General features: G+C 56.0%; 3 protein-coding genes across 3 annotated transcripts in view; 1 reads left to right on the forward strand and 2 right to left on the reverse strand.

The window, feature by feature from the left end:
• Window positions 1-10,788, reverse strand: part of NO66 (Bifunctional lysine-specific demethylase and histidyl-hydroxylase NO66) — a 32,575-nt gene extending 21,787 nt beyond the window's left edge. Inside the window, exons 1-6 of the mRNA XM_037217500.1 lie at window positions 10,731-10,788; window positions 10,175-10,265; window positions 8,033-8,120; window positions 1,757-1,977; window positions 974-1,194; window positions 332-439 (exon numbers count right to left, since the gene is read on the reverse strand). Of these exons, the coding sequence (XP_037073395.1) occupies window positions 332-439; window positions 974-1,194; window positions 1,757-1,977; window positions 8,033-8,120; window positions 10,175-10,219 (683 nt within the window). The 5' untranslated portion in view covers window positions 10,220-10,265; window positions 10,731-10,788. The remainder of the gene's footprint in view (window positions 1-331; window positions 440-973; window positions 1,195-1,756; window positions 1,978-8,032; window positions 8,121-10,174; window positions 10,266-10,730) is intronic.
• Window positions 10,789-11,153: 365 nt separating this feature from the next.
• LOC119093730 (zinc finger and BTB domain-containing protein 7B) lies at window positions 11,154-14,647 on the forward strand. The gene is made up of 3 exons (XM_037216736.1): window positions 11,154-11,348; window positions 11,850-12,111; window positions 12,226-14,647. The coding sequence occupies exons 1-3, from the start codon at window positions 11,323-11,325 to the stop codon at window positions 13,084-13,086; spliced, it is 1,149 nt and encodes a 382-aa protein (XP_037072631.1). The 5' UTR covers window positions 11,154-11,322; the 3' UTR covers window positions 13,087-14,647.
• Window positions 14,648-17,102: 2,455 nt separating this feature from the next.
• On the reverse strand, window positions 17,103-20,094 carry LOC119094442 (uncharacterized). The gene is made up of 5 exons (XM_037217501.1): window positions 20,078-20,094; window positions 19,143-19,657; window positions 18,685-18,800; window positions 18,118-18,231; window positions 17,103-17,442 (listed from the first exon to the last, which is right to left on the reverse strand). Exons 1-5 carry the CDS (start codon window positions 20,092-20,094, stop codon window positions 17,314-17,316), a joined length of 891 nt encoding a protein of 296 aa, XP_037073396.1. The 3' UTR covers window positions 17,103-17,313.
• Between the last annotated feature and the right edge of the window lie 295 nt (window positions 20,095-20,389).

Raw genomic sequence — 20,389 nt, forward strand, 5'->3', positions numbered from 1 at the left:
AGAGAGAGAGAGGAGAGAGAGAGAGAGAGGGGGGGGGGGGGGGGGGGGGGGGCGGCTCCGGCAGAGAGGCACCCAAGCACGAGACTTATGGGAATGGCATGATGCAACACGTGGAGATAGGAACATGCAATATGCATCGAGGCAGAAATTCAATATCAAGAACGGCCTTCGTTAACAAGCGTTGGATCATACACCCATCGTGTTCGTCAATGCGGTTATTAACCGTTTCATTGACCGGAACGCCGGCGCATGGCGGGTCTATGCCGGCCGTTGTCGCTCGTGTGCGTGTTTCGCTGCACCGGTCCGCAGATGACGATGTCGTTCCACTGACCTGGGCTCGTAGATGCGCCAGTGTTTCTTGCCCTCCAGCTGCAGTATGAAGGCCTCGATGTCGTCGTAGTGGGGGGCGAACCCCTGCGTTCCTGGCGGCGTCAGGTACCTGGCGGCATCCTACAGGTCATAAGTGTCGCCTGGCCCTGAGCTTTGGTCACCTGGCCAAGGCAGTCACACCAGTGTTTCACCACCAGCCCGCACCCTTCGCTATCCAGCTCAGGTGAATCTAGCCAGGCGGAGCCATGGGCGCGCCCTCCTCGCGGCGCTATCGGCTCTGACGGACGGAGGCCGGACGGCGGGCGGCCCGCGCTGGATCCGGTCCCGCCCGCCCCGCCGGGCCGATGCACAGCCGCCGGCGGGGTCCCTGCACGTTCTCCCTGAACGTGCGCAGACTCCGAGATCCCAACGTCGGGTAGGAACTGATTGCACGCTCTTCCTTGCCCCCTCCCCCGCCCCAACCCCACCCAGATGATCCACTTCCTCCTCGTTCCACCTCCTCAACATTCCACTCCTCCACATCCCACCCCTCCACGTCCCACTTTCTCCACATCCAACCTCCTCCAAGTCCCACCTCCTGCAAGTCCTACCTCCTCCACGCCCCACCTCCTCCGACCTCCACCCGGCGGGGCGCGGTGCTCACACGTTGGCGCCGACCATGCAGCCGAAGTACTCCTGCAGCGCGGCGCACAGCCGCCAGACGGCGCCGCTGTAGGTCTGCGGGTTGAGCAGGCGCACCGAGCAGCCGTTGCGGTAGTAGTCCCAGACGACGGCCGCGTGCGCCCGGCCGCTCGGGTTGTGCGTCTCGCGCACACCCTCGCTGTACGACGTCACATCCAGGTTGCGGCCAAACTGGAGGTTGTCCTGCCGCAGAGGTGGGCGGGTCGGCGCGGGGCGCGGTGACGTCACGCCGGTCGGCGCGGGGCACGGTGACGTCACGCCGGTCGGCGCGGGGCGCGGTGACGTCACACCGGTCGGCGCGGGGCGCGGTGACGTCACGCCGACCCCGGGCGGGTGAAAATGACGGCGTGTTTACAGGGGTGCGGACAGCTGAGTTGCACGGTCCGGAGAGGAACAGGGAGGGGGGCATTCCATCCCTTATAGAATGGAACGCGTAGGAAAGAAGGGAGAGGAGCAGTACGCAGTCCAAGATGCTTAACCATATGTTGCGGTTCTTACGACGAATGCATTCCAAACAACGACAAAAAACAACCTCCATGGTATAAATGAGAACAGGGATTCGCTCGGAACACGGACCACACAGAAATTATACGAGCCTAACTATTTTGTAATCCTTACACATCTGATGTCCCAAGGCAGGGCCCACAAACTGTTAACAAGCAGAACACACAGGCGATAGTCCGGGCGAACCCCACCGTCACACAGCCGGCATCGACGCCCTCTCCGGGCCTCGGTCGCCGCTCACGTGTCGGAGGATGCGGTCCAGCTCGGCCGTGGAGAACACCGCGGCGTAGTAGTCGGCGGCGGCGCGCTGCACCAGCAGCGGCTTGCGCTCCCAGAACGTGTCGAAGAAGGGCCGCGTCTCGGTGGGTGCGAGCATCCAGCGGAGGGCGGCCGCGGCCGCGGCGCCGCTGTCCTCCGCGGGCGACGCAGAGGGCGCGCCGGTCGCCGCCGGTCGAGTCGCCGCTGAAACACACCGATAACAACACCCTCGGTTGCCTGGCGAAGCATGTGTCTGCTTCAGCCATCGCCGTCGGGACCCCTTACCGTAAGCAGCGGGAGCACGGCAACACAGCTGGAAGTCCAGGTCTCAAACCTACGGCCCAGAGGCTGTCAATTAATCACGCTCTATATGTTAATAAATTATACATGTGAGTTAATCACGCCGGGCTCGCGCCGGAGCGGCCGCCGACCAAGCGAGCAGGCACGGCAGCGGCGGCCGACTCCCGGACAAGCGCGACCTCAGCGGGTCTGGGGGGAGGGGGGAGGGAGACAGACGGTCCCGGCCGCCGACAGCAAGGCAACTCGGTCCGACTACCCGCTATGGGTGATGTACGGACCGAGCGGACCGAGCCAGCAGCCACCAGTGCGGCTCAGAGTTCAGCTGCCGAGCTCCAAACATGGCGCAGAGATAGCACCCCGCTAGCAGACAGACACTGTAAGTGCTGGTGGGTCCGGTGACCCGCGCCGCGAGTGCAGCCTAACTGGGCCTGCTGCGTGACAGAGCCCAGACGGCCCGCACGGCTGCCTGCATGGCGGGAAAACACCGGCTGGATGTTTACATGTGACCAGAGCGCCGGCCACGCCATGCTGACATGGCGGTCCGCCAGGGGCAGTGACGGCAACGCCAGCTTTCGTCAGCCTTTGTGCAGGCATTGCGAACAGTTCGGGCAAAGGCAGTGTCCAAAGACGGAACCGTGTGCTGATGGTGCACCACTTACGGCGCATGCAATGCACGGACACTTCCCAGGGAAAGTTGGCTGCAAAGTCATGCCGATCGAACCCCGCGGCAGGGCGCCTCTGGCCAGGGGAGCTCACCGACATGAAGCCGGGATCTCATCAAAAACGTCACATCGCCTGAAGTCTAATTGCTGAAGCACGAGGGTGATAAAAACGCGTGCGTGGAGAGACCCGTCCTCCACGCGCATGGTGAAAAATGCGCGCACAATACGGTTTTATTATAGCAATGATCTTCGTCCTATCATTCCATCACCAACATACTGCACAGCTTTAAACATCTGTTGTAGAGATCTGGGTAACTAGAGGCATGACAAGCACAACATATGTGACGTTCGCATCACCCCAATACGTACGTCAGGTGCGTCCCCTCTTACGGCCATTAGGCCGCTGCGATCACAGCAGGCAGGTCGGTGCGCTCGCCTCGCGCAATGACGCTGCTAAAGCTTCACTACAGACTTAGTCACGGTGGTCGTGGTCGCGTGTAGGTTTACATGATGTTCGCGGTTCGAGGTGGGACCAGGGCTCCGATCTCGAACGTGTTATAAATACGCGTCACATTCTGGCAACTCAAAACCAGGCAATTATAAGCTGCGGCGAAGGTGACATCGTCGTTGTATTGGTTGGCAACGAACATCACGAAAACAGCATTTGCGCCTTCACGCAGCGGGAGACTTAAGAACGCGAATGTACTTTTATGAGGACCGGTGCCTCCACAGAATTTACTTTTATGAGGACCCGTGCCTCCACAGAATTTACTTTTATGAGGACCCGTGCCTCCACAGAATTTACTTTTATGAGGATCGGTGCCTCCACAGAATTTACTTTTATGAGGACCGGTGCCTCCACAGAATTTACTTTTATGAGGGCCGGTGCCTCCACAAAATTTACTTTTATGAGGACCGGTGCCTCCGCACGGGTTTACTTTTATGAGAACCGGTGCCTCCGCACGAGTTTACTTTTATGAGGACCGGTGCCACCACGTGACTTACTTTTATGAGAACCGGTGCCTCCGCACGAGTTTACTTTTATGAGGACTGGTGTCTCCACGAACGTATCAAACAAACCACTGCTTCAGTATACCATCCCATTCTACGTGTGGCAACCACGCGTTATAATTTTGGCATCAAATAAGAAAAAGAGCACGATTTCCGACTAAAGGACTTTTGGAAGAACGTGACCGTACCCAACGCACCACAATGTGCAAATGATCAACTCGATGCACGATTTCATCGATTATTTCGGACTTCCTTCCCAACAATTATCTTTAAGAACAGCCGTCTAAGTAGGGCGTGAGGTAGTGCTGAAACGAAATGAGACGCTCTGAACTATGTGATACTGCCAGATCATGATACACAAAACAGCAAAGCAACAAAACGATTTCTTTGCTTCAAAGCGTTGTAATCCGTCCACCTTCATGCATCACATATCCCCCCCCCCCGCGATCGCTTTTGGCCGATTCAGCATTGTTTCAATACATGGCATGGACATGCGTCATGAACTAGCCACAGATGGCAGACACAGTATGAGCCATGCCGGCAAATGCTCGAAGCTCTAACCATAGACAATGCGCAGGAGAAGACATGATTAGCCGGGCAACACCCAACCGCGCTGATGAACACGGAAACGGATTTCCACATTCAGCCAGCTGAAATAACACCCGCGGGACTTCACACCACAGTCTACAGCCCCGTGCCGCCCGCACACGCCTGCACGGACGTGCCGCGTCCACACCGATGCCCTGCGGCCATCACAGGCGCCTTAGCACCACGTCACGCGCTCATCCGCCACCGTTCCCACACGCGTCCAGTGCGCTCCGACACGGGGCCGTCGCGTCATGCCGTGACGGCGTCACGACGCCACCCTGCCGCTGCCTTGCGGACGTCAGCGCCGTCGGCCCGTCGCCGCTGGGACGCTGGACAGTGGCCCGGGGAGTGCCCGGGGGACGGGCCGCACGCCGGGATAGGAGCCGGGGCAGGGTGGCGCTGGTCGGCCGGCCGGACGAGGCCACGTCCGCACGATAGCCGGCGGCTCCGGCGCGGGCGACGCGCTACCGCACCAGCGGCGGCCGCGGCTGGCGCGGCGGCAGCGCCGGCAGAGCCGGCAGCGCCGCCTCGGCACCGCCGAACACCAGCCGCACGCTGGCCTCGTCGGCCAGCCGGCGGTCGCTGCACGCCTGGTCCAGCTCGGTCTTGGGCCAGGTGATGTAGTTGCGGCGCAGCGGGCCGTGGCACAGCTGGGCCAGGAACCACGTGTTGAACCACACCTGGCAGAGGCGCTCGCGAGGCCCCAGCCGCGGCCGCACCCACAGCTCCAGCTTGACATCGCCGCTGACCGGCGGCGCGGCGTCCAGCGGCAGCACGAGCGTCGTCTCGCCGCGCCGCAGCCGCGCCGGCTCGGCCGCGACCAGCCGGCAATCGGCCGCGTCCAGCTGACACTGCGTCGCGCCCGCCGGGCACTCGGCCGGCTCGGTGCGGACCCACACCTCCAGCTGCAGCGTGCCCTCCCAGCCGGCGGCGTCGCGCAGCTGCAGCGACGCCAGACGCAGCGGCACCGGACGGTACCGGCCGCCGGCGCGCTGCTCGCGAAGCAGCTGGTGGTAGTAGCGCACGTAGCGCACCTGGCTGGGGATGGTGACGCCGCGGCCGTCGGACGTGCGCTTGCGGCCGTACAGCTCGAGCGCCTGCTGGGGCCCGGCCACCTCGGCCGCGTGCAGCAGGTAGCAGCAGATCATCACGCCCGTCCGGCCCTTGCCCGCCTTGCAGTGCACGGCCACCACGTGGAGGGGGTCATGCGCCAGCCACTGCTGCACGCGCCGGCAGAACGGCTCGATCGAGCCCAGCGGCGGCGGGTTGTGGTCCTGCAGCGGCATCCGCGTCACGCGGTCGCCGAAGCGCTTCGTGTCATAGTCGCGCTCGCAGCACAGGTTGAACAAGTAGTAGTGCTCGCCGTGGCGTTCCGTCAGAAAGTCGACCACGTCCTTGGCGTCGTTGCGGTACACGGCCTCCAGCCGGTCGGCCGGGAAGCCCATGGCGATCACGCGCGGCGTGATGTACGACAGGTCCAGGTTGAAGCGGCCGTCCACCAGGCGCAGCTTGTTCTTGGAAACGAGCGTCTTGATAGCAGTGCTCATGGCGCCGCCGGGAGGGGGCCGGCGCTGGCGCGTGCGCCGCTCGCGGCAGCGGCGGCCGGAGCCCACTGCGGCCAGCGCCGGCAGGACGGCCGGCCGAACGGCCGCCGGACGCGGCCGCGATAGGCGCCGGGTCGCGCGCCCGTCACCGGCTCGGCTCGGCTCGGCTCAGGCCGCCGCCGGCCCCGCGCCCGGCCGGCTGCTGCCACCGGTCGGTGACGTCAGTCGGCCGCCGCCTCTGCAGTGCCGACCAGGCTCGGTGGGTCGGCGCCGCGGCCGGGCCACGCTTGGCAACAGAGCCCGGCTCCAGGGCGCGGGCGCCGCGGGCGCGTGGTGCGCGTGGTGCGCACCTCACCAACCCCGTCGGCTTGTTGACGGTGATGGTGGCTTCCAGATGTGCTCCGATGCGGTCGATGATATCATATTTCTACGCCGCAAAACGAAGGACTCGAATATGATGCAAAGAATAAGCGCCATCAGTTTTGCCGGGATAGGTTTGCAGACCGAAGGCCCGTTCGGTCGCACAGCGGTGGCTTCACGAACGCTAACCGCCGCCGGGCGCACCGCCGTGGGTCTCCGCGGGACTCCGGCCGCTCCGTGACGTCACCGAGCTGTCTGCCGTGACGAGCGGGGTACCTGACGCGGCGTCAGGCAACGGTGGCCTTGTGCTGTCCCACCTTTTTTTTGGGGGGGGGGGGGAAGGGCGCTGCCTCACCTTTCCTGTGTGTACTCGACATTCCTGGTTAATTCAATGTGCATAGCTAGGTGAATGCACTGTAGGCGCTCTTCCATCTGATGTGAGATCGAATATGCTGCCAGCTCAGCCAAACGTCGTGTGGCAATGACTTCTGCTATTCTAAAAACTAATCTCTAACTGGCGATGTTTGCTTCGCGATCTATGAGTCTGGCGGTACCGCTGCCTTTCCTGCATCCACTTGCACCGCAGATGGACTTTTTACGATAACTTTCAACTACGACTTTCAAGAGATGCTGATACCAGGAGATGCTGGTAAACAGACATTACGTACAAAATACTCGCGTTGAATGACCTTTTACCTCGACAGTAATACCCCATCAATAAGTCGAGTCTTTTTAGAGCGATGATTCGGACTCTCGTCTGTTTACCAGCGCGTTGAAGGTCGACCATGTCCTTGGATATGAAACATCCCACCATTGATAATGAAGCTGCTGAAGGCCCGGGACCTTAAGGCCCTTCTTGAAAACACAAACAAGCCCGCAAGCTATCTTTCACGTTTCACAATACGACATAGCGCCTCAAATTGACACAGCACATTACGCGGCAATGAAACACTTGCGCAATGTGCCGCTAGGTCCTCTGATATCCTATCCAGTGTCACGAATCAATTCTGTATATGCTCTGGCACTTCATTACGCCACACCATTAATGCTCACCTCATCCCTACGACTAAAACAATGCCGGTTGGGTGAGGGACTTCCTGTGAAAACTTAGTCGAACATGAATTTAAGGATGTAACTTTGCATCACTGCTCTCCTCTTTGCCACACGATAATGACTACGATGTCAAATCTTCGTTTGCCGGTCACGTGATAATGACGTGATTTGACGGGATATGACGTGATAACGATGTTCCATCTCCCTTTGCCGCAAGTAAATCAGCTGATGTGCGTCGGCAATATCCTTCAGGTGATTGAAAAAACCGCTTCGGGAATGCGTTAGCGGGAGGTGCTTTTTTTAACCGACGGGTTCATGCTGGCATCCGTGCTCGTTCAACCCCTATAAATCGACTACAGCGCCTTGAAATTTCGTGCTCCGTGACGCAGCGCGAGTGCGAAAGAAGACTTGTTCTCGACTGCATTGACTTCTGGGAAACTGCACTAACGATTTTACTTCCTACGTGTATGTGTAGTTGTCGATTGTTCCCACGACTATTATCGCTATTTTATCCCTGGTGCATCTGTTTTTCATCCTGACCTCCTGTTTCACACCTCACACATGAAGACGGTACTGCTGAAAAGCCATACTGAGTGGGTGGGTTTAAGAGACAATACAACACAGTGCGTCAGCGTTCTCCCTACAGATTATTGGATGAGGTTGAAGATGTTAGTTTCAGAAATGGGCGATATTGCATGTCACCTCATAAAAAGAGCTCAATATTCATACAGATGCACTTACATTTCTTATCTTTCAAAGCCTTTGTTGCTTTTGAACCCGAGGCCTTTTTCTTGACTTTCTTCTTTTTTCGTTGAGCGTCTAAAGACGTCTGTAAATAAAACGTCAGTTAGAAAAAACACTATCTGCGATGCAGCGTTGCGAAATCTAGTTTAAAACTGTACTCATATTTTCGATCACAGCCTCCAGTAAGATTCTGTCTTAATACCCACTTGCAAATTCTGTCAGCGCAAACCTTGTTCAAAGGGCAGCTTCTTTATTAAGAACTAATCCATGCATGTATGTGTGACTACATTAGTGCTTATAAACACGCAAGTTCGCGCAGCTGTTTTTATTTGCATTGGCGACAAATTCAGAACGATACACGTTTAATTACAGCAAGGCGCCTGACTCCGTAACGAATAACATGTCCTACGATAACACAGGCTTTAACATAATCTACGACAAATCGACGTAGGATATTGATGCGTTTGGCTCATGCTTGACATACCAAAACTGCTTAAACGCTAAACCTTCTGTATGATATGCTGTTCTTGCCCCGGAGCTTTTAAGTTGAGTTAGTCGAATCGTAGCTAGTTTTGCGGGGCTGCAATCTGAGTTGCGAGAGGAGACCAGCTATATGCCGATTTTTTGGCGATATGCAGGTTTTCAACGAATGCATTGGCGAAACACTGGGTCATCTTCTAAGTTGCAATCTGTGTAAGTTGCGTCTCTGAATGAATGATGGGTTTTGAAGAAAGCTCGTGAATGGCTGGAAAAAATGCGATGAGTCGAATGCCCTAAAATAGGCCACCCAAAACGCAACGCTTATGCTATGTTGAAACGCTGATTTTTCTGGCATTGGATCATGTTTGGGTGCGTTTAATTGATGAACCGTGAGGAACTGCATGTGCACTACCTGGTCTTACAATCAGTGCCTGCATGCAAATAAAGAAGCTGATGAGAAGCTGAAAGCAGAAAAGCTGAAAAAATCATTGCAGTTTCTGAAATACTCAGCTTATTGAAAACTGCGTTAAACTCATCGGCGACAAAAGACAACACAATATATCTCACTTTTAAAAGAAAACGGGAGTGCCGAAAAGAAGCATGTATGCATATTGGCAGGACCTCATAATATGTGTGCTGCACACAATGTGCATCCCTACAACTCATACCTGATCATCACAGTTCTGGATAGGTCATGTCACATGATCAGAACATCCTGCCCCGGCCGTCGCACAAACTGATCCCTTTACACAGGCAGAAATACCCTAAAATTATGAAAACGCTGCTAGCCTCCATGGTTGTATGAATACAGCACGTTCTCAGCTCCAAGAAGATTGCAGACCCATTCCGCCCATGGCATGTAACCATATGCCTTCGACTACAACAGGAGGCATCATCTTTTCCCACCAAAAAGGGAAATCCTACAGAGGGCATCATGCAATGGCATCGCATGAACAAGACAGATCACTGGTAGCCAGCATGATTTTGTCAGCATCCTGAGGCAAAATGATCCCTTCTACAGTCTGAGCCTATCTGGTGGCACTTAAGTGTAAGATCAGGGGTGGGAGCCAGTGAGGTCATTGCGTTCACCCTTTTATGGAAATCAAATATCAATAATCTGGTGGTGCATACCAAGGAGGAGCTTCAAGGAACTGAGCTGACCAACCAAACAACTTTGGGGTATGCAGAATGTTGCAAGATTTTCTCATTTATACAATATTGTTTGACACTGGTTTGCTCTGACACCATGGGGGCAGAAAAGTGATGCCATGGACAGCCAATGGACACCATGGGCAGCAAAGGGACATCACAGGACAGCAAATAGACATTGTGGCACAGCAAAGCAACACCATGGGGTCACAAATGGACATCATGGGGCAGTAAAGGGATACCATGCGGCAATAAAGGGACAAGTACACTCCTAACTTTCTCAAAATTGAGCATTTCTCCTGCTGCACTGCATGAAAAGACACATTCCAAAAAAACATGAATTTCCTGTCTCAACCTTTCACACATTAGACTACTGACAAAACCAAAGCACAGAAAACTGGGCTCAATGATTCCAGTGAACATTTGCCATGAGATCTTAAACCTAAGGCTTTGAGGCAGGCTTTTAAAGTGTGTGTTGATGCAAGCAATGTCTGGAAAGTTTGTACATACCACAGACTTCACTGCAGCAGGTGGAACCAATGGCTTTTTAGCCATTACTGGTAAAGCTGTTCAGTCAGCTGGTAGTTATTTAATGTTCACCCTGAAAAAATGCAGAGCATTTCACCCAAACTGGTAGGGTGAATGACCATTGAGCCACTGATATTAAGTTAGTGCTGGATTTGCTCACAGCATGTCATATATACAGCATCTTAAAGTAAAACATGTGGTGTGGTACTTTCAATTTAAACTGGACTCAAAATTAGATTTATACCACATCTGTCTGCATCCTCAACATGCTTGCTATGGAACTTAAGTTGCTATGGGGGCAGCACGGGTCAGATCAAGACTAAGTTGCGCTAATTATGTTTTTCCCCATATTATAAGTAAGTAATGAATGGACAACTATTCAAATCATGATTCAAAACGTGATGCACTAAGTTTTCAAGGAGCAGGTTAATGGCAATCATAGCTGACGTCCTGTAGTCATGGTGTGATTTCCTCAACCACCCTTACAACATGTAACGTCCGAACCACTATATTCCACGATGCCAAGGCAACCACATACCCCAACCCCACACCGCCGCTCGCATACATCTCTTGCGATGCTCCTCGGCCTATTTCTGTCGGCACCGTGGTGTATTTGCTATACGAAACATATTCGCCACGCTGGCTGTCAAGGTGCGCTGCAGATCCAAGAGGAAATTTTTACCATTTTTGCTACTTCTGAAACTTCTAGAAAAACAAAAGCAAGCTTAAATCTCAAGATCATGTCTCAGAGTCGTAGACTGAGCCCACTGAGCCAACCAAATAATTTAAGATCTCATACCACCTGATCATGTGGCTCTGTAAATGTAATGCAGCCACTGCTCACTGTGGTCATGCCCCTGAAGGCAAAGGTTTTGTAACACTTTACCTTTGGGCGCTTCATGTGTGTAGGCTGCCGTATTTGGCATGAGACCACTGTTTGGGTTTGATTGCCATCAAATTGCTCATACAGTGTGGTCCGTCCGAGTGCTGCGTGGTTGGATGGGGCGGACGTTTTGAGTCGGCAAAGCCAACTGTCGAGTAATTAAATATTCTGTACCATATGTGTACACGCACACCGTGTGACGGTGTAATGCGTAACGGCGAGAAGAGTCGGAAACTTAGGCACTCTGATGACTAGAGGAAGTAGTCCAAATCCGTGAGCATGCCTGCATTGATATTTCTGTCAGCCACTTGCATCTTGGATTGAAACACAGTCAGGAGCTAACATGAGATCAGTGGGTAATGAAATGCTGGCTCATGCTTAAATATTTGTTTATTGTTAGGCAATGAATTGCTTACAAGGAAGTGATCCTGCTGCCTGCTACTGGCTTCAGGTCTTATGGTTCTGCTTGCACCTCCAGTAAATTCATATTCATACTCAACCTAAGTAAGTGAGGCTCAGCATGTTAACATTGTCAGTGTTAGGTGTCAGTCAACAGGTGTCAATCACTTTTCATGTCAATCAATTTTGTCTGTTAGATATGGCAAGTGGTGTCAATCACTTTTCACATTGACCAATGTTGTGTGTTAGATATGGCATAGTATTTTGATCCATTGTGCTGTAACATCTGCTGGGAAAATTCAAGTATATATTCCTGCTATAGCTTTTTTTTCTGTGTGAGAAAAAGTTAAGGATTTGGAATGTTTCTGTCTCCAGGCTGGACATGTCTGCTGAGCTTTGGTGCGGTGTGTGCCACAGCACCAACTCCCCAGTGTGGATGTCATCCGAGCTGGTGCTCCACTCATCTCAGTTGACTGTACATGAGAGGCTATGTTTGTTGGACCATCAGCTGCAAGCACATTGCATTCTCTGCACCTCCTGCTACACCCTACTGGACCACTGGGATGAGCATGCCACTATTGCGGCAAAGAGCCAGCAGCTGCTGAAGCAGCGTATCAATGGAGACCAAGCCAGCAAGGTAGGTGTATGGGCAATCTGGGAATGTCAAAAAGGGTGAATTTTGGAGAGCTATGCATTACCCAGGCATTGTGTATCTGAGTAAGTAAACACTAACAGTGTGGTTTGCTGGCAGGTACTTATTTTGGATACCACTGGAGGTGTATTACCTGCCAGAACTCCATCCTCTGCATTCATTGATGGCATTGGTGGCAATTCTGCTGGAATGGTGCCTGACCAGTCAAAGGAGTGCACTGAGAACAGGCAGCAGACACCTCCAGACACGTGCCTGGCGGAAGTGGGTGGAGCTGACCCATCTGGGACAGAGGAGTGTGGTCCAGACTCGGACGGCGCCGAACACTGCGCACCAGACCCCGTCGGTCCGAGCGGAGGGGCCACGAAGCGAACAGCAGAAGCGAATGTGACAGTTCCGCCAGCAGCGGGACCGGCGGAAGCGACCGTGACAGATCCTTCCGTGACGGTCGCGAAGGCAGGTGCTTTAGCGACGGACGCGAGCGTGACAGCAGTGAGGACAGACCCGCCGGTGCCGCGTGTCAGTGCTGCAGACTCGGCAGTGACGAAAGTGGGTGCGCCGCAGAAGGCCGCGTTGGACGGGGTGGTGCGCCCGTTGCGCGGCTCGGGCGACGGCGCTCCGGCCAGCGCCGCCCGTCACGCCTGTCACGTGTGCCAGAAGCGGTTCGCGCGACGCGACTCCCTGCAGACCCACCTAGCGGCGCACGCCGGCACTAAAGCTTACGCGTGCGGCGAGTGCGGCGTGCAGTTTCAGTACCGGGACGGCCTTATGGTGCACCGTCGCCGGCGGCACGGCCAGAGCCGGCTGCGCTGCCCGCACTGCCCGCGTGAATTCGACAAGAGCTGCAACTACAAGCGCCACCTGCGTGTGCACACGGGCGAGCGACCGTTCCGTTGCCAGCTTTGCAGCAAGGCCTTCTCACAGAGCAACGGGCTCAAGAAGCACGTGCGCAGCCAGCATTAGCCGGGCGGGAGACTCCTGTGGATTGCCACTCCCCCGCCCGCTGTAGCCGGGCGGGGGAGAAGCGATCCACAGGGCGTCTGGGGGAGGGGTGGCGTCTCCCTACGCGGTAATGCGACGTGCCTCAGGCTGTGTTTGACGATGTTTGTGTAAACGTGTCCATCGGAGTTGGGAGATTATTTTGGAAAGTGCATGATACAACTCCTGAAAAGTCGCCTCCCACCTGCAAGTGAACATCTGTAAAACCTCGGGACACATCTGGCAGGCATCAGCCTGTGCGTTTTGGCGATTAATGCGGTGGTGCTGTGTTCGTCACGCGTTGTAGTCTCCCGCGATACTGCGCCGTTGTTGTTTGAAACTCGCTGCTGGGCAGGCCGTCCAAAGTCACGCGGCATCTGGCCCGATGAAGGGCCGTATTGCGACTGCCGGGCTTATTAGCTCAGGGCGTAGTTTCGCAAAATAAGTTGGGGGAGGGTTGAGCAATGAATAATAATGCATTCTGACTCAGAATGCTTCAACAAACGGGTTTCCCTGGATTTGGCCCACTTCCCCGTCAAAGTTTGGGGAACGGCTGGAGCACAAGTTAGGGGGAGGGCTGAAGCACTCCTTCCCCAAATGAATAGAAAACGCATCCCTGTTTTACTTTCCTACAAAATGAAAAACTCAGATTCTGGCCACTTTGTTTTTAGAAGGCTCGTTATTCCAGAATTGTGTGAAAAGTGGTGAGCCTCCGAAAAAAATGATATTCTTCCTCCAACGGGACAGCTATGACCTTGCACTTGCCCCACTAGACCCCCGCCTGGCTGCTGGGTCGCAATAAATGCGTGCTTTTATGCCGCGGTCGTATGTGAGAAGTTCGTTCGGGATCATGTGAGTATCCTCCAAAGAATTGGTATGCTCCCAGCCCCCAGCTCTCAAATGCGGAAGGCACAAATGTGGCGCGATTTCCGTTTCCTATTGACGAGAGGGGCGCGAGAAATACGGTTTACGTCACTCAACATATCGCACGACTTCGACTCACACCTGGATCCCCTCTGACAGCCTCAGCTGCTCCCGCTGTGGAAGATATGAACAGTTTCACTGCGAGCTTGTCACGCGCTTCTCTGTCACGCTGCATGGACCCGTAACCCTGCTGCACGAAGGTGACTAGCTGTTTTTGTTCGCCGCTTAGCTCCCTTGCTTCAGTATACGGCGCAGGGTTCGTCACTTATTGTAAGCCGGTGGGAAGACTCGACGGGCCCAACTTTTATTTGGTCTCCTTGGCGCCAGCACCTGGCTGGCCGCTACGGCCTAACAAGTAACATCGTGGTGAGGCATGCCGACATTACTGACGGTAACCCAGAAACATGCTAATGTTTGTGTTGGCTCATTGGCCAAATGTTTCGCATGTTTAACGATGACTGGTGAGCAATTTAGCCATGATAACGTTGGCCATGTTTCTTGAATGTAGCTTGAATGTTACATTAACGCACTGAACAAGGTACAGAGATGCTGCTCGCCGCAGAGGCCCGTTGTCCATGTGAATGTTCAGACAAAATGTCGCAAAGCTGGCAATGAAATGCCATCACTTATTTCTTAATGACGGATGGATATGACATGACGCTCAGAGGGAATGGCCGCTGGAAGTATTCGTAAGCGATTATATGAGTCGCATTTAATATTACTCTGATAAATGCATCTACGGGAACAACCGGCGGCGGATCTGGTGGGAAATCGCGAGATTGTGGCTACTCGGTTCGAGGTAAAATACTCCTTTTCAGTAGTTCGTTGTTTTGCAGACAAATTCTTAATGGCGAGCCTTTTACAAACAAAATGACTGGCCTGACGTGTTTTGTGTTGTAGGGTCAAAGCGCGGTGGTCGCGATACGACGCTTTATCGGACCAGGTCCTTCCTGACCCTGGATGACCCCTCCTTGGTGTTCCCTTGACCCCGCCACTACCCACACCGTCATTCCAGTCGCCCAGCGTGGAGGGGGGGCTTGTCGAGATGGGGGCACAAACGGGACAGGCGCAGCATTTCGGGAGACCGCCCGACGCCAGCGGCGGTGCTTCGTTAGCGCCGAGACGCGCTCGCCTGTGCCGGTCACATGTAGCTCGAGTTTTACACACGTTCGTTTGAAGTTGTGAGGCGCGTTTTGGATAGTTGTACCTCGCACGTTCTGAGGAGGCAATTGTTGCTCCGCTGTAGTGTCTGTCTTGCTCTTATAGTGTTTTTTGTTCATAAATGATCTGAAATGTGAGTCATTGCTTGAAGATTATAGTTATTACGTGGTGCATTAGTGCATGTAGCTCTTGTCATTCCCGGCGGGTGCATACGTGTCGTGCCTTAATGTATAATTGCTGCTGGCCGCTGGATGATAACAACTTGCCGCAGGTGGCTGTAGTCTGCGTGATGTCACTTTGAACTTGACCCGCGGCGGTTTCGAATGTGGATCCTCGGCCCTCCAGTTACGGTGCAGGCAGACTGGTCTGCAGCGGCCGGGTGCTCATTTTCTGTGCAGGTGGTACACCGCGGCAGCCATTTTCAGCTGCATCCTGCCAACATTCAGCGACGCGGGCTGTTGTTTTTTACACTGTATATTTGAGTTAAGTGCATTTCGTACTAGTTATGTGCCACCATGGAGCTATTCAGCATTGAGCTGAGGTAGCGTGACATCATCTTACCCGCCACCGTGAAAAATAGCGCACATTTTGCTCAGTTGAGTTCAACGTTGTGGACGCAAAATGACCATTGTGGTCGACACGCCCTAAAACATCAACAAACAACGAAATGTCCGGCTAAGTCCGGTTCAGTGTCTTGCGGTTTCATTTTCGAGGAGCTTCCGGCTTTTCATAAACGGAAGGCCAAATGCGAGTGAATCGACACGCGAAGGAAAAGCATGCAGCCGACGCCCGAGTTCCAGAAGTAATGGCACAGACACAGCGTGCGATTGGTCGCAACCTCTTCTGAGCAGCAGGTTTACGAGGTCCACATTAAACTGGTTCACATTCCTCGTGTTCTGCACGGCCGGTGGCGGGCGACTGAACAAGTCCATCGATCGGTACTTGCTGGATATGCTGGATGATGGTATATTCTCGCTGAGCAACGCTTGCATTTCTGTTTAATTCAACCTGCCTTCAGCTTGATTACCTGCAGTGAATGAAGACTGTGTGTAGCAGATAGAGCATCACACACGTTGAAATAGTTATGACTTTCAACTGTCGCCTTGAAAGATGCGTATTCTGATGGCTTTGCGACCCCCGCTGGTCCTGGCGTTCTCCACCACTGATGATTGTGTTCAGATAAGGTTCATTTCAGATGGAATCATTGTCCAGTTCATCGCCCACGCCTGGTGTGTCAGTGTGTACAGATGACGCACGCGTGAGCAGGCCAACACACCAGACGAGAACGACAATTTTAACAAGCCTTTCATCCGGGATATTACAACTCCGGCTCTGTCCTTCTGTAAGACCGTAGTGTTTATTTCAGTCCACCATAATGCTGAATGTTGCGCTCAGTGCTTGCCAACTCTGTGGGACGATCTCCTCGTCTGCAATGCCGGCGCACTGGTGCATTTCCTCGGACGCATTCGGCAGTGCACTAGGCCCGTAACTGCTGGCTCTGTCGACATCAGCCCGGTGGCCTGGTGCGACATCCCGGACGTACGGGCAGTGACCGCTAGGCCCGTCACTGCTGGCTCTGTCAACATCATCCCGGTGACCTGGTGCGACATCCCGGACGCACGGGCAGTGACCGCTAGGCCCGCCATTGCTGGCTCTGTCAACATCAGCCCGGTGACCTGGTGCGACATCCCGGACGTACGGGCAGTGACCGCTAGGCCCGCCACTGCTGGCTCTGTCGACATCAGCCCGGTGACCTGGTGCGACATCCCGGACGCATGGGCAGTGACCCCGACTCTTTAGAGCGTAACAGATCGGTGATCGGTCAGTGTCACCAGCGGTGGCGACGGGCGTGGACGCCACGCGGGAACAACCGAATGTAAACGCGCCCTCTAACTGAGGGCTGCTCGCGTGTACCTACGTGTGGGCGGCATCGTCAGGGGGGGGGGGGGGTCCGCACAGGCCTGATGCAGGCGACGGGGCGGGTTGGCCCGATACAGATGACGTCATCGCCGGAGATATGACGTCACGTCACGCTGTGGATGAGCGGGGCGTGCGTGACAGGTGTTTCCTCACACGACGTATGAAGGCTGGAGATGATCCGCCTCATCTGGCACGGCCCGGGTGCAGTCACCGGCAGAGGACCACGGTCACCTCCGCCTGCGCGACGTCGTCGCCCCAGCTGGCCTGGCACAGGTACAGCCCCGCGTCCTCCGACGTCAGTGCGGCGATCTGAAGCTTCTGGTGACCCGCCCCCACCTGAGGGGCCGAAGATCGCCGTCATCGCCAACACAGGTGCAGTGAGAGGACAGCGTCGGTCTCGACACAGACAGGCACATCCGTCCCTGCAGCTCATGCATAGCATATCGCGCGGCCGCGTGCGTGGTGTCGCAAGACGAGGCTCGTGGTGATTGGGGGCAGATTACCATTCTCACCGGAGATCCGCGTGGCGTAACCGCGGTGATTTTACACCCGCTCCCACGCGGCCATAGGCGAGCTGTGTTTTTAGCTAATGCTCCCCGAACGCGCAGGATGATGCGACGTCCACTTATGAGTTATGACTTATGCATCAGATCTGTGATCTGTTGCGAAACAGCCTTGGCAGCAAAAAGAGACACCCTCCCTCCCCCCCCCCCGCCCATCGGCACTCGCAGCTGTTACTTGTATGGATACGACCAACTGAAGTGGCTGACGTGGCGTTGGGCTTACTTGGTTTTGCTTAGAAAGAGGGACTTGTGCCTCCTGGCGCGATCTAGGCCGTTGATGGGTTGAGGATTGCTTCCACTCAGATGGCTGAGCATTGCCTCTACTCAGATGGTTGAGGGCTGCCCCTACTCAGATGGCTTAGGATTGCTTCTACTCAGATATGGCCTGGGGGCACTCCGGTATTAGATGAGGGCCTTAAACTACGTCCACCGCTGTAACAGAACTCACCCTTTGGACGCGAACCCCCTTTGCGGGGTTGTAGGTCCTTCCATTGAGCGCCAGCAGCTCGTCTCTGACGATGCCGTCCTTGTAGTCGAAGTGCCGCTTCGCCCACCAGAACCTCTGTCGAGAAGTCACAACGCTACACTAGCACAGCTTTCGGACGCCGAGCACTGCGGCCCGCTGTTCTCTGCAGGCAGCTGTGACCTCGCGTTTGGCTTGGTCCTGTCTCGATCCTGTGCTGACCCTGTGCTTTGTCCCGGTTCTGTGCTTTGTCCCGATCCTGTGCTCTGCGTCGGTCCTGTGCTCTGTCCTGATCCCGTGCTCTATCTCGGTCCTGTGCTCTGACCCGGGCCTGTGTTCTACGCCTGTCTTGTCTTTTATCCAGGCCCTGTGTTCTGCCCCGGCACTGTACCCTGTTTCTGTCCTGTGATCTACCTCAGTCCCGTTTTATGTCTCGTCCGGTGACCTCTGCCCTGTAACCTGCGTCGGTCCTGCCACCGTCCCTGGGACGACCGCTGGCGTCCGTGTGTGGCCCGTCTGGTGTTCCCAGCGGCCCGGTCGTGGCTTCCGCACCTGGATCTGAGCGCCGCCGGGGGGCGCGTCCACCTGACACTCGAGCGTGAGGCGGCGCCCCAGCTTGGGGCAGGTCTTCGGCTCGCTCCGCAGCCGGCCGCCGAACGGGCCTCCACCTGGGGCGAGACAGGTGCATGGGTGTCGTTTCCATGACGACAGAGACTTGGCTGGCAGTGAGTGTTGAGTTCGACCTCTCTGTCATCAGTTCGAAACTCGGCGCCGGAGGCACACGCGGCGCACTAGCGTAGCCAAATTTATACTCTGGTTACTATAAGGGTTATCTTTAGAGATTTTCGAGTAAAACTCGATGATCGACATCAACCGTGCCTGCTAAGACTAGCTAAAACTGTTCTTAACACGGGCCCGCCTTGTTCTTTTTGCGAACGATATTTGATCTATACTTACCACAACGCAGTCAAAATATCTAAGCTTAGCACGTGCAGGCCCATTGAGCTTACCTTGAACATCGTTGCCGTTGATCTGCAGTTCGTCTCGCTCAGCGGAGGCAAGCTTCAAAGACGTTGCAACGTCTCCCAAAGAAGAAGACTGGATGCGTGTCTTATCCTTGCCCCTTTCACGGCTCAGAATAGTGTTGGTACCAATGACGTCGTTGTCGTAGTAGATGGTGGCAGTGTCGTTACCGATGCCATGCTGAGATGTGTTGGCTGTGATGGGATGTGCCGTCAGCGTCTGTGAACGATCACCCGGCAGCAGCTGTGACAGCTCTGGCCTGGCTTCAGAGCTGCCACCAGGCGTCGCTGCTATCGCCGGCTCCCGCACTGCGTCGTCGCCGACCGGGAGGAGCGACCTCAGGCGTCCCCGCCTGTCAGGAGCGAGGCCCCGAGAGCCGCCGTCGGGGAGGCTGCCAGTCGCCTGCGACGGCGCCGGAGGCTCCGCTCGCCCCCTGTCCGAGCCGGGCCCAGTGATGATCCTGACGCCGGTCGGTGCCAGACGGAGCAAGGGTCGCCGGCCGCTGCCGCCGGCCGCCTCAGCCCGCTCGGCGCCGTTTCCTCCGGCAGGGAGGCGCCGCGGAGGGGACGGCAGTCCACCGCGTGTCGGCGGCGGTGGCGGCGGCGGCGCCCTGCTCACTGCGGGCGGGGAGTCGCTCGGAAGGCGGACTGCCGCCGTTTGGAACCGCACCGCTGACGTGGTCGGCCGACTGAAGTCACGTCCGACCGGATCAGCTCTCACCAAACCGGCGGCGCCGGCTGCCTGCCCGCGTCCAGCGCCTCCCGTCGGAGGAGCGTCCTGTCTGGGCGGGGCGCGCGCGCCGGCGCTGACCCACCGCCAGACCGGGGCCGCGCCGGGGCCGGCCGGTGTGCCGGGGAACAGGACGCGCCCGGCCGGACGGCAAGCCGGCGCCCAGAGTAGCACCGCCAGCGCGGCGGCCCACAGCGGCGGCCGGCGCATCGCGGTGAGCTGACCGGAGCGGGCGGCGGCGCGGTCGGCTCTCGCAGGGCGAGTGGATAGTGTCGCGCCGGGCGGCGGTTCGCTCGCGTGCTGTCCGGACTGGTCCGAACCGGGCTGTGGCGTCACACAGGCTCCGGGGCCGGTCTGGTGACCCCTGGGCGGCGGTGAGGTGACGCAGCCCCACAGGCGGTGCAGCCGTACCTGCGAAAAATGCGAGCCTCACGCGTTTGATGGGTTTGCGACTTAGAATTGGTCGAGACCGGAAGGCTCATGGTCACACTGACGCTGTTCAGAC

This window comes from Pollicipes pollicipes, unplaced genomic scaffold (assembly GCF_011947565.3).
Source record: "Pollicipes pollicipes isolate AB1234 unplaced genomic scaffold, Ppol_2.1 Scaffold_4002;HRSCAF=4701_pilon_pilon_pilon, whole genome shotgun sequence".
Classification (NCBI taxonomy): domain Eukaryota; kingdom Metazoa; phylum Arthropoda; class Thecostraca; order Pollicipedomorpha; family Pollicipedidae; genus Pollicipes; species Pollicipes pollicipes.